This window comes from Pocillopora verrucosa, chromosome 12 (genome assembly GCF_036669915.1).
Source record: "Pocillopora verrucosa isolate sample1 chromosome 12, ASM3666991v2, whole genome shotgun sequence".
Taxonomy (NCBI): Eukaryota; Metazoa; Cnidaria; class Anthozoa; order Scleractinia; family Pocilloporidae; genus Pocillopora; species Pocillopora verrucosa.
The window spans coordinates 8,939,412-8,956,059 of NC_089323.1; the positions used below are offsets into that span (position 1 = coordinate 8,939,412).

A 16,648-nucleotide genomic window follows, 5' to 3' on the forward strand; every position below is an offset into this window, starting at 1 on the left:
GATATCGCGATTCTGGCTGACTCATTAAAAAGTACTACACCAAGGGAGAGGGGCATTAAGATAAAACTGATTAATAAGCGGCTGGAAAAGAAAGGCGTTTGCTCTTCAAGAAATAATTTTGTTATTATCAGCTGTGCGAAAGAATTCATTATCAAAAGCAACCTCAATGATCAGTCATTTTAGGAAGAAGACAAATTAAAAGACCTAGTTCAGTAGAAATCAAGCGTGATCAATAAATGGTCGTTGTACTATGATCAGTCCAGTCCTAGAAAGGAGTATTTTAGGTAAACTCGGATGTTTAAAAGACTTTGCGAGACGACCATGCGATACAAGGTAGACCTCAACGTACTAAGTTTGTTTTATTTCCTTAACTGTTGCAGTGGTATCAACAGAAAGTTTACACCCTTTTATTTATTCACTGGAGACCCACAGGATGTAAGAGTCGCGTTTTTGTTTCAATGTTCAAGTGTCCATTCTCGTCTTTTAGTATTGCCCTCTACATTTCATCTATAATAATATGAAAAATGAAAGTTGTTTCAATAAAAGTCCATTTCAAAAACGTACTTGAATTTTACTCGGCAATCTTGACAACTTTGCACAGAAACTAACAACTTTCACTGAACTAGAACCGCAAAAAAAGCCGAGAAAAAGAAAAACTGGCGAAATTAATTAAAAAGAATATATGATATATATAAAGATGGCTGATAAGTAATAAGTTATGCAACGTCCTGTTTTCATTATCTGCATTTAAGTCCTGCGAAACATATTTCGCAATATGTCCTTGATAGATTGTCTGATGTCTCTCATTCTCCAACAATAAATAACAGGATCTAGAGATGAATTTATAAACATTAGTGTGCTAGAGCATTTATAAAAAACTTTCAAAGTTGGAGAGGGCCAGTTAAATATCTTTTTGGCAAGAAGAGTACAATAAAATGGCAAATAACAAGCTAAAAACGCAAAATATACATAAAACGTGCTGACCGCAGATTTCCTCAGCCTCAAGGCATTTGCTAAGTCACCATTCTGTGCTGCTTGTTGTACTTGTAAAGCTTGAATCTGGTCTGCATGGTGTCTAACTGTAAAGTAGAGTCTGACGCTTATAACAGTTATGAAAATGAAGCATAGACTCCAAATGATGATTTTGATAATGATAGCCCTTTTCAATTCTTCATCGAACCAAAGGCAAAAGAATGAAAGAAGAGCACTGAACACCCATGCTGAAATTGTCAGACCAAGAACGCGCTTGTGAGTCACCAGTTCCTGATATCTAAGATGAAGATGAACGGCCAAGAATCTCTCCAAACTTAGAGCAACGATACCGAGGAACGAAGCGTTAGCGAGTACATTTTGGATTAACCACATCTTGGGAACAGTTTCCTGTGAAATTTTCAAGCGAACAATGAAGAAAGGCTGCGCAACCAAACCAACAGCGACATCAGAAACGGCAAGACTCAACAGTAATGTTTTCAGAGGTTTTGGTAAAGAGGGAGTTTTCCTTATGGCTTGAATTGTGAAACTATTGAAAACGATTGCTGTAAATGCTGTGAAGGCGTTCACGACGATAATGATGTACTTTGAGGTGGATAGGGCTTCAACATGTGCCATTATGAACAGTAATTATCTTAACGTGATCGTTTAAGTGAAAAAATTGTACGGCAAACTGTCTCCCCGCCGATTCTAAGCCAAATAAATTGATCCTAGAATATGACCAGGTGGTTAAAACGCTTTCTTAATTCGTCCGCCGTTTAATGCATAATGAAGCATAGCATTCTGTTGTCATCTGTTTTCTCCATATATCATAAAATTACGCGAGTGCTTTGTGCTCTTGCGTATTTAAGGCAGTAATCTCCCCCGATTGCTAAAATTAAAGACTTGATATTGAAAACTTTTAGCCTGTGAACTGAAATTCTAAATAATTTTTCATTCCAAACAGTCTTATTAAGGCTGAAAGCTGAAAGCTTGTTAGTTTGAATATACATGCAAATGTCTAGTGCCTACGCCGAGCCAGATGTCTTAAGCTGCTTTACAAGGACACAGAATGAAGGCTGACAACATGGGATATGAAAAAAGTCCCTTCCATGAAATAGTATTACTCAATGTGTTTCCAATCTACTCAATCATTTTTTGTGATATTATCCCTCGTTTCGATCGCAAGTCTCTATTCCCCATCCTAGATTGGCAACGGGACTAAAACAAGGTAAAAATAGACGAGTGAAAATGGAGAAAAAAAGACGGTTTATATAGCTAATGATGGTATTGAGAAAGTGAAAACAATTTCTACGACATAAGACTGATGAATTTTTTATAGATCGTCAAAACATGAATAATGCTGTCCACCAGGAAAGTGGAAGTAGACAGGTTAGTGTCACTTTCCCACATTTAACTATTTCCATAAAAGGGAGTCTAAGTTAAATTGCGTGTTTTTCTTTTAATTTGAAACAGATAACTGCTTTGCTGTAAAGTTAAATATAGTGCAACGAATAAACAACTTAATTTTTTTTCACAGTGCTTGAGCGGGCGGTATTCTACAAATCCTTCAATCTGATTGGTTCTAAGAGCGGGCAGTATTCTCCCATCTGAACGCTATCCATTGCGAGTTGAGTCGCGGGTACATCCCTACTTTTGTTGCAAGTTTTCATAGACATATTTTGTTTTGCCGGCTGGGCAGCAGCTTTGGGTAAAGACTTAATTTGCGACCTATAGCCGAAACAAAAAAACTGAATTGTTAATGTCCTCCTCTCTCTCTAAAAACACAATTGGATTCGAAATTAATGTTGTAGTAGCAAATGTTTTTACGCGGCCTAAAGACCGTTGGAAATTTAATAATCCTTCACAACAAATAACATAGAAAGTAAAACACAAGTTTTGGCTGTTTTATGAATGGACAACAGCCGAATTCAGAGGAACATGAAGATTTCTCAAGGTAACGGCGCAGTAAAACTCGGCCACTGTGTTTGATGTGGCTTTCCGCTCAACGCATCGGAAAGGATATCAGAGTAAGATCTTAGTTGTTCACTCGAAGGGCGGCCGATGTAATTTCTGAGGCCTGCTTCAGTCACTGCGAAGACCGTAGTTAGCTGTGTTTGAGTTTTATTACCGTACGTAAGCTTACAATCTTATGCCTGGTTCACACGTAGGATGTAACTGCAAACACAAACGCTATTGTAAATGCAACGATTTACACGTGAACTACCCCAACGCAAATGCAAATGCAAGCGACAACGCAAAGAATGAAAACACTTTCATTTTCTTTAGCTTGCAACCGAGGCAACTGAAAACACAACGCGTAAACCACAAGTTCAATCGTTTACATGCCACCACGGCCAGTTCAACATAAGATGGCCTCGACGTCATTTTTGTGTGGGATTTCCCACACTTTGTCAAGGCCCGCGAAATTTATTTCTTTATTTCTTTATTTATTTGTCCACGAGAGAGAAGTGCTTGTCACGTGGTTTCTATTTGCGTTCAGTGAGCCGTGAAGACTGGATTCCAGTCAGCGTTTTTTCATAGTGTATTGTACGGCGGCTATTTCTCTTCTCAGTCGTTGGGTTTTGGAGAACTTATTCGGAATTTCATGTTTGTTTCTTGGGGATTTTTGTTTCCAAGGTAAGGATAAGTCATTTCATATTTTCACGGGTTCTTTGCGTGCTTTAACTTTTCAATTTTGTTGTGGGAGCTTCACGATTAAGCTCTCACGAAAGGCGATTACGTTTGTACACCTGGTTTGTGTTCTTTCTTTCATAATCTAAGGCGTTTGTTTCGTTATTTCTTCAGATGTCTATAACAGAAGATTTTTTCACGTAAGCCAACACGCTGAAACGCGGCTTGTGTTCAGTGCAGGTTGCACAGGAGCTTTTACGCTTTCACAAGCCAACATTTATTGGCTTGGACCTTCGATGCGGGTTGTGCCAGATTGAAAGGAGTCATTGTACTCTGGCAAGCCAACATTTGTCGGCTTGAATGTATTTGTGCGGGTTGCGCTTCAAAGAGTCTCAGGGTGTCTCAAAGTGTCTCACGAGTGTCTCAAAATGTCTCACGAGTGTCTCAAAGTGTCACAAACTGAAAGAAACTATTTTTTGCCTTGAACTGTCAAGAGTGTTATCTATTTTAATAAACTGAGTTTCTAGTTAGTTGGATTGTTGTTGTTGCTCGCTCAAGGACACAAGTAAATATGGGGATCTCCATTGACCAATTCCGTTCAAGGATTGGATCTCATGAAGATTTACATCCTGATTTTAGTGAAAACTATGACCTCTCTGATGATCTCAACATTCCATCAACATCGCTGAATAATGAACCACTGATATTGAATGAATTACCTGATTTCGATTTTCGTCAAATGGTCCAGACACCCGATAAAGAGCAAAAATAATTTTTTATCACATTTTACATCAGATTAAAACCTCAGAAACCCCTTTCTACTGCTTCCTCAGTGGAGGGGCTGGTGTTGGCAAATTGCATTTAACAAAAGCTTTGTATCAGGCAGTGCTTAAGTATTATAACACTAGAGCTGGTGATGATTTTCATCAGATCAAAGTTATACTATTAGCTCCAACTGGTAAAACTTAAGGGTAACACTCCTCATAGCACTCTGGCCATTCCTGCCAATCAATCACTGAGAAATTACAAACAGCTTGATTCAAGTAGACTAAACACTTTGAGAAGTCAATTGATTTTTGTTGATGAAATCTCAATGGTAGGAAATGGTATGTTTGCAATACAGCTAAACAATAGGCTTAAAGATATAAAAGGCTGTAGAGAGGATTTTGGAGGTGTGAGCATAATTGCTATTGGTGACTTACTCCAATTAGAATCTGTTATGGATGCTTATATTTTCAAAGACCTCAAAAATGTAGATTTATGCTGTTCTTTCTCCCAGTTTATGGCATTAACACTTTAAAATGTTTGAACTTAATGAAATCATGGGTCAAAGAGACAGCAAATTGTTTGTAAAATTACTTAATAGGTTGCGTAAAGGTAAACACACAGTAGCTGACATTGCAAATCTTAAAGAGAGCTATACAAGAAGACATCAACAACCCAATAGATGCACCTCACTTATTTATACAGAATGCTAAAGTAGATGAATTTAAACAAAGGGCCCATAATGCAGCCACAGGAAACAAATTCACAATAAATGCTCAAGATAGTGTTATTGGAGCTATCTCTCCAGAGCTAAGAAACAAAATACTAAGACAAATACCCAATGATCCAAGAAAAACAAAACAGTTAGCCTCAACCCTTTGTCTTGCTGAGGGTGAAAGAACACACCTTGTCATGAATGTACGAACCGAAGATGGCATGACAAATGGTGCTGGAAATGTTGTTAAACTAGTTCAGTTACATCAACAAACCAAACCATCTGGTATTGTATGGGTACAATTTGACCACTCAGTTGTAGGTCAGAAAACAAGGAATGAAAAAAGACATTTGTATGTACAAGGAATTGAACACACATGGACCCCAGTAAACCCTGTGACTACACAGTTTGTGGTAGGTAGAAACAGAACAGCACAAGTTGTTAGAAAACAATTTCCACTGCGTCCTGCAGCAGCAAAAACAATTCACAGGTCACAAGGTGATACTGACAGTAGAATTGTTGTGGATTTTAGTACCAGAAATACTATTCCACACATACATTATGTGGGACTCAGTAGAGTGACTGCTATAGAAGGCCTATATATTTCTGATTTGTGTGAAAGCAGGATTGCTGTTAATCCAGATGGAGAGATCAAGAACTACTGCAAAACTTAAGCTTTGCATCTCCCCTCTCCATGACATAACATTTTCCCTTCTTAAACTGTGTTATCTTAATGTAAGGTCTCTTCACAAACACAGAAGATATACATAAAGACTTAATTTATCTAAGTGCTGATATCAATATTTTCACATAAACAAGATTTAATTCTCAAGATAATAAGGACATGTATGACATTGCTGGTTATGTTCTCTTCCGTAATGATAACCTTATTTCCAGCAATGGATCAAGGTCTTATGGTGGTACAGCTGTGTACAGTAAAATCCCATACTTACCTGGATACCCCTATTGTCACAATATACATGGTGTTGAAATAACAGTAATTAAGTTAGCAAGTCTTGAGGATTGGATCAAAAAAAACGTGCCTGTAAGACAACTTTATGAAGCAATAACTGAGGTATTAAATAACATTTCACCAGACAACAAAATCATTACTGGAGACTTTAATATAAATTGGCTTATTGAAACAGACAGAAGACCTTTGTATAATTTACTAGTGAGGGATAACCATTACAAACAGTTCATATCAACTTATACAACTGACAACAACACAGTAATTGATCATATATATACAAATATATCTAACATTGATATACAAGCAGATGTTTTAGAAACATATTTCACAGATCATAAAGCTGTTTGGGCCTCATTTCACGGTGTCCTATAACAAATTGCTTTATCATGATGTACATTGTTTTTAAGTTAAGAGAGCAACAAAAGAAAGCAGTAAATAGTTATGAAAAGAGTTGTTTCCCTTTTTTCAGAGGAATTTGTGATGAGAAACTTGCAATAGTGACTATTAATAAGGAAATGCTGCTTATTCATTTGGTACCAGAACAGGCCTTTTAAAATTAAGTTTGAAGTCATCTTTCTAAGAGTTGTCCAGTTTAACAACCATTTACAAAAGACAAAAATAAACTACATAACACACAGTCTTGAAATTTCAAGGCAGCTCCTTTAGCATCTTGGCTAATTTCTAACTGCAACCTTTATTGACAACCCTGCATTAAACAATTATTCCACAGTTGAGTCTGCAACCCCTCCTGAAATACTCCAGGATACCAAAAAAAACAACAACAAGCAAACAAACATATTAGTGAAGTGAGCAAACAACCACATGCGTGACTTTCACGTAATCTAAAATTCGTGATTGCAGCATTCCCACGTGCGTAAAGTGCTTGTAACTTATGGGAAACACACGCATGTTACACCAAAAAAACCCGCGTGTAGCAGAAGAGGCCGATTAGGCCTGTTCCAAACGTCGTGCTACTGCCGTGCCGAACTCAAATGAATTTGGCTCGGCAGTGGCACGACGATAGCACGGCAAGGCTTGCCGCGCTAAGTAGTCGTGCCGAACCTAAGGCCTGTTCCAAACGTCGTGCTACTGCCGTGCCGAACTCAAATGAAATAGTAATTTCGATTTAAGCACGGCAGTAGCACGCCGTTTGAAACCATTAAGCGCGGCACGGCTGAATTAGGTTCGGCACGACTACTTAGCGCGGCAAGCCTTGCCGTGCCGCACGGCAGTAGCACGACTTGGTTTCAAACGTTGTGCTACTGTCGCGCCGAACTCAATTCATAAATTAATTTAACGGATTTTGCATTATTTGCATACTATTACGCATGCGCACTAATAAAAAAAGACAAATCTACCCGTTTTGCCCGAAAGCTTGAGAGAAGAGGAATCCGACGGTGACAATAAATTGCTTAGGGTTAGGGTTAGGGTTAGGGTTTGGAAACGCCGGCACGATCGTAATACAGTAACTTGCTGGCTCTCGTCAAGGGAAACCAGAAGAAGAATAAATGAAAAAACTTTCAAAAGTAATCCTCTCCTTGCAATAACAGTATTCAATATGGACTGTTGCATTCGCCTGCGTTGCCTTCTGGCATTTAAAATTGTCTTAAACAAAACAAACTTCTCGCGCTCTTCGCTAAGGTTTCCCTCCGCCATTTTGGATGGGGCGATACCGCTGGATGGATGGTTTGTTTTGTCTTTTGAATTTGGCGCGACTGCATTAGGTTCGACGTTTGAAACCGCTGCCGTGCTATCGTCGTGCCACTGCCGAGCCAAATTCATTTGAGTTCGGCACGGCAGTAGCACGACGTTTGGAACAGGCCTAATTCAGCCGTGCCGCGCTTAATGGTTTCAAACGGCGTGCTACTGCCGTGCTTAAATCGAAATTACTATTTCATTTGAGTTCGGCACGGCAGTAGCACGACGTTTGGAACAGGCCTTACTCGCAATTTCTCGTAGTTTTGAATTTCCCTTTTGTTTTTCAGAACACCCATATACCTGTACTTTTTTACACCGATGCGATAGAAATTAATCGGGAAAGCATTCCTTGAAATAGGAAGTAGTCCTGTATTCTCAGCGAAAAAGATCGTCAAGTAATCAAAACAACACCGGCCAGATTATAGTCACGTGCTCGGCAACGACTTCTTGAAAGCGATCATCTTTCATTCTTACCATCAAAACAGTCACGTTTGCATAGAAGAATAACAAAACGAAACGATTACAACGGAAAGACCCAAATTGGCGTAGAAAGAAATAATGCTGCAAATTACCATTTTTTTTAAAGTCATGTGTACATGTTTCCGTGGGAATTTCTGTGTCAACAGCTTGCTGTCACTCACAAACTCTTCGTGATTCTCGCTGGTCCTCGTTATGTTTAGCGCATGGACGATTCGAAGACCCTTCAAATTTGGTTTTTAAGTTGATCATAGCACTAATCTGAAACATTTGAAGTCCATTTCAATATAGTAAATGTCGAAACAGGCGTGTAAAGACAATAAAAATATGGCAACGATCAGTGCAATCATAATAGCGCCAGGACTTTGGACTTACTTCTTCGGAAGGATAGATCTCGAGTTCGAAGCCGACTAATTACGACTAATTACGAAGAGTCCACGCTAATTTGCATATCGCAGAGCGCCACAAGAACTCGTTTCTACGCTATCGTGTATCCACGAGTTAAAAAGTAGTAGCAGAAATTTTTTCAATTTTTTTTCAATGACTGTTACGAAAATATTTACTGCTCCAAGTATTTCCAGTATTGCCGTATAAACAAATAAATAGCCTAAGCCACCAAGAGGTAATTTATTTGTTGAAGACGATTACCAAACGTTCAAAAACATGCAAAAAAGCTTCCAGGGAGGGAGGGAAAGGCATATTGCTTGATAAAAGTATAAGTTAATACCCCAGATCCCTCCTGTGAATCTGTATTTGTTCAAATAATTCTCGCACAAAAATTACTATTCAGACTGTTGATTCCAGGCCTAATATCACCCCTGTAGCACAGTTGACTCACGGTGAGAGACAGGTTTGCTTCCGCTCAAAAACCCCTGGCAAACACTTTGTCAATGAAATCCCACACAAGTACGCATTGCGGACCTATTTTTCTACAAAAGTTTTCCGGAATTTGAAAGATAAATAAAAAAAAAACAGTCTTCCTTGGAAAGATGTGGTCAGAAAGTGGTTCTAAAAGATAGTAAGTTCTACAAATGAATGTAAACATGAACAGCAAATAAATCGTCGATGCAGTAATACGATGACTCTCGAACTATTTAGTAAACAGTTGAAGGATAAATACTCTCCTTAGAGCAGATATGATAACCAGTAGAAGAATGGATGTCAGGGCATCGTCCGCAATGTTTTTCTTGGATCAAATGACAAGTATCATGATGTATCACGGCTGAGTTAACAAATCAGCGATAGTATCAGAAACTTTAGGACTCAAAAGCAGTATTTTGAAAGGTGCCAGTAAAGATAAAGTTTGCCTCATCGCGTGAATTTTGTTGAACACAACAGCGGTGTAGGATATAAAGGCGTTCAAAACAAAAATGAGGATGTACGAAAATGTACGATCATTCTGTTGTCAAAAATAAAACAGTTCTGAGCGCTGCCACAGAGAATTTTACTATAAACTAACTTCCCGTTTTCGGACTGGAGATCGCGATCTTTATGAGGGAAATTTTTTTATCAGTTCGTAATTTTTTTGTGAAACTTATGCAAACTTTAAGTCAATGATATAACCTAAAGCTGCCAACTGTCATTTTCTATACTCATAAAATCAAGAAAAAAGAGAGGCTTTTGCTCAGCAACTTTGCGCTAATGCCTAGTAATATGCCAATGATTGACCTTACCTTTTTCAGTCCAATACATTTAATAAATATATGGCAAAATAAGTGACCTTCCGGCTTTAACCCTTGAACTCCCAGAGGAGATTAACATGTAACCTCTCCCTATGATATCCACAAATCATCCCGCAAACAGGTAATGAGAATACTCAAACTTATCAGATAAAAGCTTCAACCTTGATCTAATATCAAATTTTTGTAGCTAATTTATAACGAAATGTGAAGCAGCTACAAGTGAGAATTAACAATCAGATCTTGAGAGTTAAAGGGTTAATGATATTTCAACCGGTTTAAGCTCAGTGTTCGTATATCGAAGTAAGGATTGTTCGGTCACGCTTTTGAATACTTGTCGCAGTTTTTCGTGTCACAAACTGTTTTATAAATTTGGTTTCGATGATAGAAGGGCGAACAGACCCCAATTTCTCTTTAAACACAGGAAACCTTTCGTGCTAACTAAGCCGTGAAGCAACTTCAGACTTGTTAAAATTTGCTCTCAATCATCCTTTCTAATCGGAAACAACGATTATATTTTAGAGTATTAGAGCAATGAGTACAAGAGGGCTCCCAGACACTTTTAACTGCTGTGAAATTAATTACACGAATTGAAGCAAATACCAGCGATGTTTTCTGGAAAAATAATTTTAAACTTCGCTAACTCATAAATCATTTCAGCAAAGCTTCCCTACCCTTTTCTGAAACGCTAGTTCATCGAGTCACTGTGTTTCACGCGTATTTCGCTCAGGAGCGTTCATAAGCACGTTACAGCGAACGAATCAGATTGCTTGAAACATAAGATCGCTGATTGGGTATATGAATATTCACCGCTACAACAATTTTTTCCATGCTGTGTCAACAACATGTAAAAACCTTTGCTCTGGAACAAGGAACTTAATTGCGTGAAAATGTTTCAATGAATTAAAGCGTGATATTGAACACCATACCGACACTCTTTGTAATTATAAAAGTTCTGTTCAACATCATTCCACAAAAAGAACAATCGATGGGAGCAAGATAACAGCGTTTTTGCCCACTTGCACGGTTTATAGATGGAGTCTCTCGTGGTAAGACATAATTTTTTCGATTGTTATGACCCGTAGTCAAGATTTGTGACAATTAATTTTTCAGTAATTTGGCCTCAGTCTCACATCTACAATTAAGAAAAAAACCTAAATAGATGGATATATCTTTTTGTATCACACCATTTGTGTAAACCATTTGTATAATTTACCTCTCTATGCAAAGTCGGGTTTTGATTCTATAGTGTACTAAGCCTTTTTTTCCGCCGAATGATTTAAAAACGGGAAATTACCTCATAATCTTTATTCCATGCTTGTTAATCACAGGTCAACAGGAAGGTCGCTGGAAAAGTCGAGTGGACTGTTTGTCTTGTGGTGCTAGTTTGTTCCTTTAATGGAAAAGGTAGGTTTGATATATATACAGTTGTCAATAAAAGCCTGTATCTTTTGCAGAAAGTTACTTCAAGAAGTATTTCATCGAGGAAGGTCCTAAAATATCAAGTATTGTGCAGCTAAACGCTTTCGACTCAAGAACTTATTTGCTGGGGATAAACTGGACCCATTCTCATTGGAAAGGGGTATAGATTATTTATAGATTACCCCTGTAACATGTTGGACAATAAACCAGTACTATTTTACAAACCTTAGCGGTGAAGCATTGTTCGAGACGAGAGTCTTTCCCAGAGAAGAAAAAACTCTGTTCCGGCACAACCAAGGCTCAAACCTCGATCCTTTCGATCAGAAATTCAGCCCTTCCACGCTTTTAGTTGGTACATAGCAGCGAGATGAATTGAGTTGAATATTAGCAGTTAATGGAAAACGGTCTTTGATATTAAAACAAAATCCTTTATTTTTTCGTAAGCACAAACACGTTTTGTGCCCAACTCAGGATTAAAATGACCCCTAAAAGGGCCAAAAACATATATATATACCCAGCAACATAAACTGTATCACTATTGTTATCTCTTTGGAAGGCATTAGAAAATAAGAAATGAAAAACGGAATGACAAAAAAGGCAGTCTGAACAAACACGCGAGAGTGCAAGAAATATATTTTAGCCCGCTAAAATCTCCATCAAATTTTAGCACGCCAAATGCGCCACAATGCCCAACAAAGTGATCATAACACCTGTTTTATGAGCCCGTTTGAGACCCTCGATGGAATTTAACAAGCGTAAGGCTCGTAAGCTGTTTCTTTTTGTATTGGTTATTTTGATCAGAACATAAATGATCTCTTTTCTGCACTGTAGGAGTAATATGAAAAGTTTAGAGAACTTTCTGTTCTTGTTTTCTTATCGTTTAGAGGTTTGATTATGGTCGAGCATCGAGGTATATCGTTTTATTTCAAAGAAATTTGAACGGACCTTTAGAAAGCTTTACTGACATGTACCTGACTACCGTCGAAAAGTACTTGACGCGCGACGGAATATAGAGTCAGACTTGGTCGTTTTTATTACCGCTTGACCATCAAGTTCTGTTGTTTCGCTAAATACATAGCTCTTCATTTTAAAAGACCAATCGTGAGACACGTAGGTATAGCAAGGAAGCGTTAATGTGTTGATTAGAATGGAAAAAAAACGGGGAGATTGTTCTGAGCGAGTCGCGCGTACTTTGGACGCTTCCGCCTACTGTTAGACAGAAGAAATAGAAAGTAATGCAGCGTTGAATGTTAGTTTTACTAACTAATGTGAAATCTAAGTTGGCATTTAGCTATATGCATCAATAATATGATGAAATGAGATATTTCGTGAAACGCTTGAGCGAACGATCCAAAAGCAACATGAGCACAACACGATAACGAGGACCATCTTTGATCGTTCCACCAGTCCGAGATAACATTGATATCTTGAGATCAAATAGCATGGCAGTCGACCTCACATGAATCCCTGGTGTTGCTAACAACCTGATTATTGTGCGTTCTCTTTCGTCGACCGCTAAATTGCAAAAATTAAAATCTCTTTATTCATTTTAGGTCAGGATTGTGGAATACAGTTTTCTGATGACACTACGGAAAATTCATCCAAGCGTATTATGGGAGGACAAAGTTGTCATGTGTCCCGCTGGCCATGGCAGGTAGCACTGATCTCAGATGGTGAACAAGTCTGTGGGGGGTCTCTGATAACCTCTGACTGGATTGTGACTGCTGCTCACTGTTTCGATAAAGGTATGTCATGACACATGCTCCTCTCAAACTCATTGATACATTCGTGGTTTTGGATCTAAAAAGAAAAAAGAGGCATAATGAAAAGGTAAAGAAAGTGAAAATTCCCTTAAGTCAGACCTTATTCCGATGTTCTAAGACCCAAGCGCCTTTCACTTCGTAAAAGAACTGTTCGCACGGGTGAGTCATGTCAAAGCACACCTTTAAAAAAAAATTATCATTTCAAAGTAAAATTACATTAAAAATCTCCCGAATTTATCAACAGCCATGATTTTAGGAAATGATGGGACACTGAGAGGTCTCTCAATACAGTTGTATGTTGCATAATCAATATACTCAGTGCAATTGGAGAACTTATCACCTTTATTGCGACGGCGAGTCAAAATATTGATATTCACAAGAGTGTGATGATTAACTAGGTTAATTCTCGTGGAAGTTCATTATGGCTAAAAAAGAAAAGGTGTCTGTGGCCACTCCACCTTGATTCCCGACCACAGAGGGCCAACGCTTCCAACACTGTATAGATTTGAAAATCCATCTCACCGATCCTGATTTTTCTGCGACCTTATCAATCTCCATTTTGCTAACAAGGCATAATTTCTTCTCTCACAGATGCTATCCCAACTCACTGGAGTGTTATAGCAGGTGAACGCAATTTAAAAGTGAATGCATCTCTCAAAAGAAGCTTGGAGATTTCTAATATCTATCTTCACCCACAATATACATCCAACGCACCAACGTACGAGTTTCCGTCGGACTATGACGTTGGTGAGTAGAATTTGAAGGAAAAAAACTAGAGAGCAGAATGGAATACAGAATTATATTTTCTTAAAGGAAAGCCCAATGATAACCAGGTCAACGTACATATGCAGCCTACAGAAAGTTCTTACATACCTGAAAGGGATATTCTTCTCAGGTAGAGCGCTGCAAGTGTGCCTCATACATGAATTGAGTTTTTTAATCAGTTAGTTTTTAGTAAGACTAAGAGAGCATAGAATATGAGTAGAAGTAGATTAAGGATTATTAAAAAGTCGAAAACTGGTGGAGGTAGGGGAGAAAGGGAATGGAAGTGTGCCATCATGTCCCCTTCGTTTATTAATAGAACTTGGCAGCTCGATTAGTGAGACATGGCCTGCACTGAAGAATAGAGGCTGTAGATTTTGATTTTTATTCGTTGAATTCAATTCAAATTCAACTCACTGATAAGCCAATATATGGATGACCTATAAATTTGGTTAGTTTTATGGCTTATAACTTTTTAAGTTGGAGGAGAAATAGCGGGAGGGGGGAGGGACGCTATGTTTAATCGAGCGGGTACTAATCATGTCTTGTGGGACAAAAGCTACACTTAACCACACAAAACTTTAGAAAGAACCTTGAGTGCATAGGTATTTTTATATTTTTTCCCTCAGCCATGGTTCTTTTGAAGCAGAAGTTGTTATTAACAAGCTGTACCTTTCCAATATGCTTGATGCCAAACGATGCACGTTTTCTCCCAGGCACTACATGCTACGTTACCGGCTGGGGAAGACTGGCAACTAATGGCCCTCACCCAACGATGCTTCAGGAGGCACAGGTTCCACTCGTGTCGAGGGAACTGTGTAACAACCCGGAGATTTATAACGGCCTCATACATGAAAGGGCTCTCTGCGCAGGTTCAGCTGAAGGAGGAGTGGGACCGTGTCAGTTTGACAGTGGAGGACCGCTGGCGTGTCAAGAAAGTGGGGTATGGTACCTTTCTGGCGTCGTTTCGTGGGGAGTGGGGTGCGGAGAGCCCAATAAACTGGGTGTGTACAGTGATATGAGTGTTCTGATGGATTGGGTGAAAGATATGGTTGCTACAGACGCTAGTTTCATTTGACGAAGTAAGAATGAGATTGCCTCGCTAGAGAAAACAATCTATTGTGACGTCCAATCATCATCGCCTCACAACTCTTGTCAATCCGTGATCGGATCTGAGATAAGGCATGTACTAACCATTTATAAACTAAAACGCAATCACTTCACCGAAAACCTCTGCTTAAACCTTCGGTGTGTTCACAAAATGTTGATTCAGATGCCGTAACGAAGGAGGACAGGTTAGACAGCATCCATGGGCTTTCACCGGGGGAACCATTGTTGTTGTTGTTCATCTTCACTATTAATCTGCAGTTCAAACATAAGACATTTCTTTATTCACAGTAGTTAATAACATATTTACATATTTACAGGGCTCATTAAGCAAGTTTGGGATTTCAGAGCCTGTTTACATGGATGTGGGGGAACCCAGGTAGGTAAGGTAACCCGCCTAGCCGTGGCCGAAAAAATAGCCCACGTTCACATAAATCTTAAAAACCCGGGAAACCGGGCTGAATTTTTTCGAATAAAGGGGGCAAGTTTCTAAAAAAAAAAGTGTGGTGCTGCGTCAGTGGCAGAGTGTAACAGATAATTTAATGTTAACAACTGAGTTGAAAACGTAAATTGGCCACCGTAAAGAGTGCATATGGCAGTTTGCGGCCTTTCCCAAGATCTAGGCAGTTCAGAAAGCCGCAAAACAGTAGAGCAAAAATTTATCTTCCAAATCGGCACTTCTAGTCCCCACAGCATCAACGAGCACTTTTCATTCACCTAATTTATTCTTGTTTTCTCGTCACCATATTCCCACCAATAGCGTAGCTCCATTTCCTGCATATAAATCCACACACAACCCACAATTCCTCCAATCGCCCTAACGAAGGGCTAACGCTCGAAACGTCAGCCTTTAAATTCTTTACGGTGGCCAATTCAACTCAGTTGTTAACACTTAATTACCTGAAGTTTTTCGAGGTTGTTTGTAATTAAAGATGTCACTACGGTGACGTGTTATAAAACGTTGCCGCAAAAACATAATGCATTTTCTTCAAAGATTTTGGCCAATAGCTCGATGTATTCACCGTTTCTGACGGTAAAGCGTCTTCACTTCAATATAACATGTGAATGTAGTGTTGAGCTCAAAGTAAAAAGGTAACTAAATAGCCGTCGAGGTTTCATTACTAGGAGGACGTAAAAATGGGTGTTTTCACGTTTTAGCTCTGCATTGGGACGGTTAGGAAATGTACAAAGTTTTAACACACCGGTGTTTCGTTAATTTTGTGCTCATTTGACCTTTTTGGAACATGAACACGACCCCGGCTAGGCGGGTTACCCTACCTTGGGACGTTTACATGACAGGATAACCCTTCTCAGCAGACCGGGCAAGCGGGTCACCCCAAGTAAACGTGACCAAGATGAAATAAGAGATTATATGAACAGGAGTGTTACCCCACCTGGGCGGGTTACCTCACCTACCAGGGGTTCGCCACCTCCATGTGAACAGGCTCTCAGTCGTTTAAGCTTCTTGGCGTTACGCTCTAAAAGTTTGCTAACCTACAGGCGTCTTATAAAGGGCGAGTTCACATTAAGAAGTACACGATCGTTTGTTCAATCGGCCATGTTTAATTTGGAGATAGAGGCAGTGGGTAAGAGGGTGGGGAAAGGGGAAGACTTCACTCCCCCACTCCTACCCCTCTCATTATTTTTGACCGTCGACCTCCCCTTGGTACAAATCTCTTTCTCT

General features: G+C 39.1%; 2 protein-coding genes across 2 annotated transcripts; one reads left to right on the top strand and one right to left on the bottom strand.

Annotated features, from left to right (window-relative positions):
- Positions 1-449: 449 nt before the first annotated feature.
- Positions 450-1,666, bottom strand: LOC131783145 (adenosine receptor A2b-like). Its single transcript, XM_059099884.2, has one exon. It carries the CDS (start codon positions 1,606-1,608, stop codon positions 748-750), a length of 861 nt encoding a protein of 286 aa, XP_058955867.2. The 5' UTR covers positions 1,609-1,666; the 3' UTR covers positions 450-747.
- A 9,278-nt stretch (positions 1,667-10,944) lies between these two features.
- On the top strand, positions 10,945-14,935 carry LOC131783149 (serine protease hepsin-like). Its single transcript, XM_059099887.2, has 5 exons — positions 10,945-10,959; positions 11,242-11,317; positions 12,886-13,077; positions 13,687-13,842; positions 14,487-14,935. Exons 1-5 carry the CDS (start codon positions 10,945-10,947, stop codon positions 14,933-14,935), a joined length of 888 nt encoding a protein of 295 aa, XP_058955870.2.
- The last annotated feature ends 1,713 nt before the right edge of the window (positions 14,936-16,648 follow it).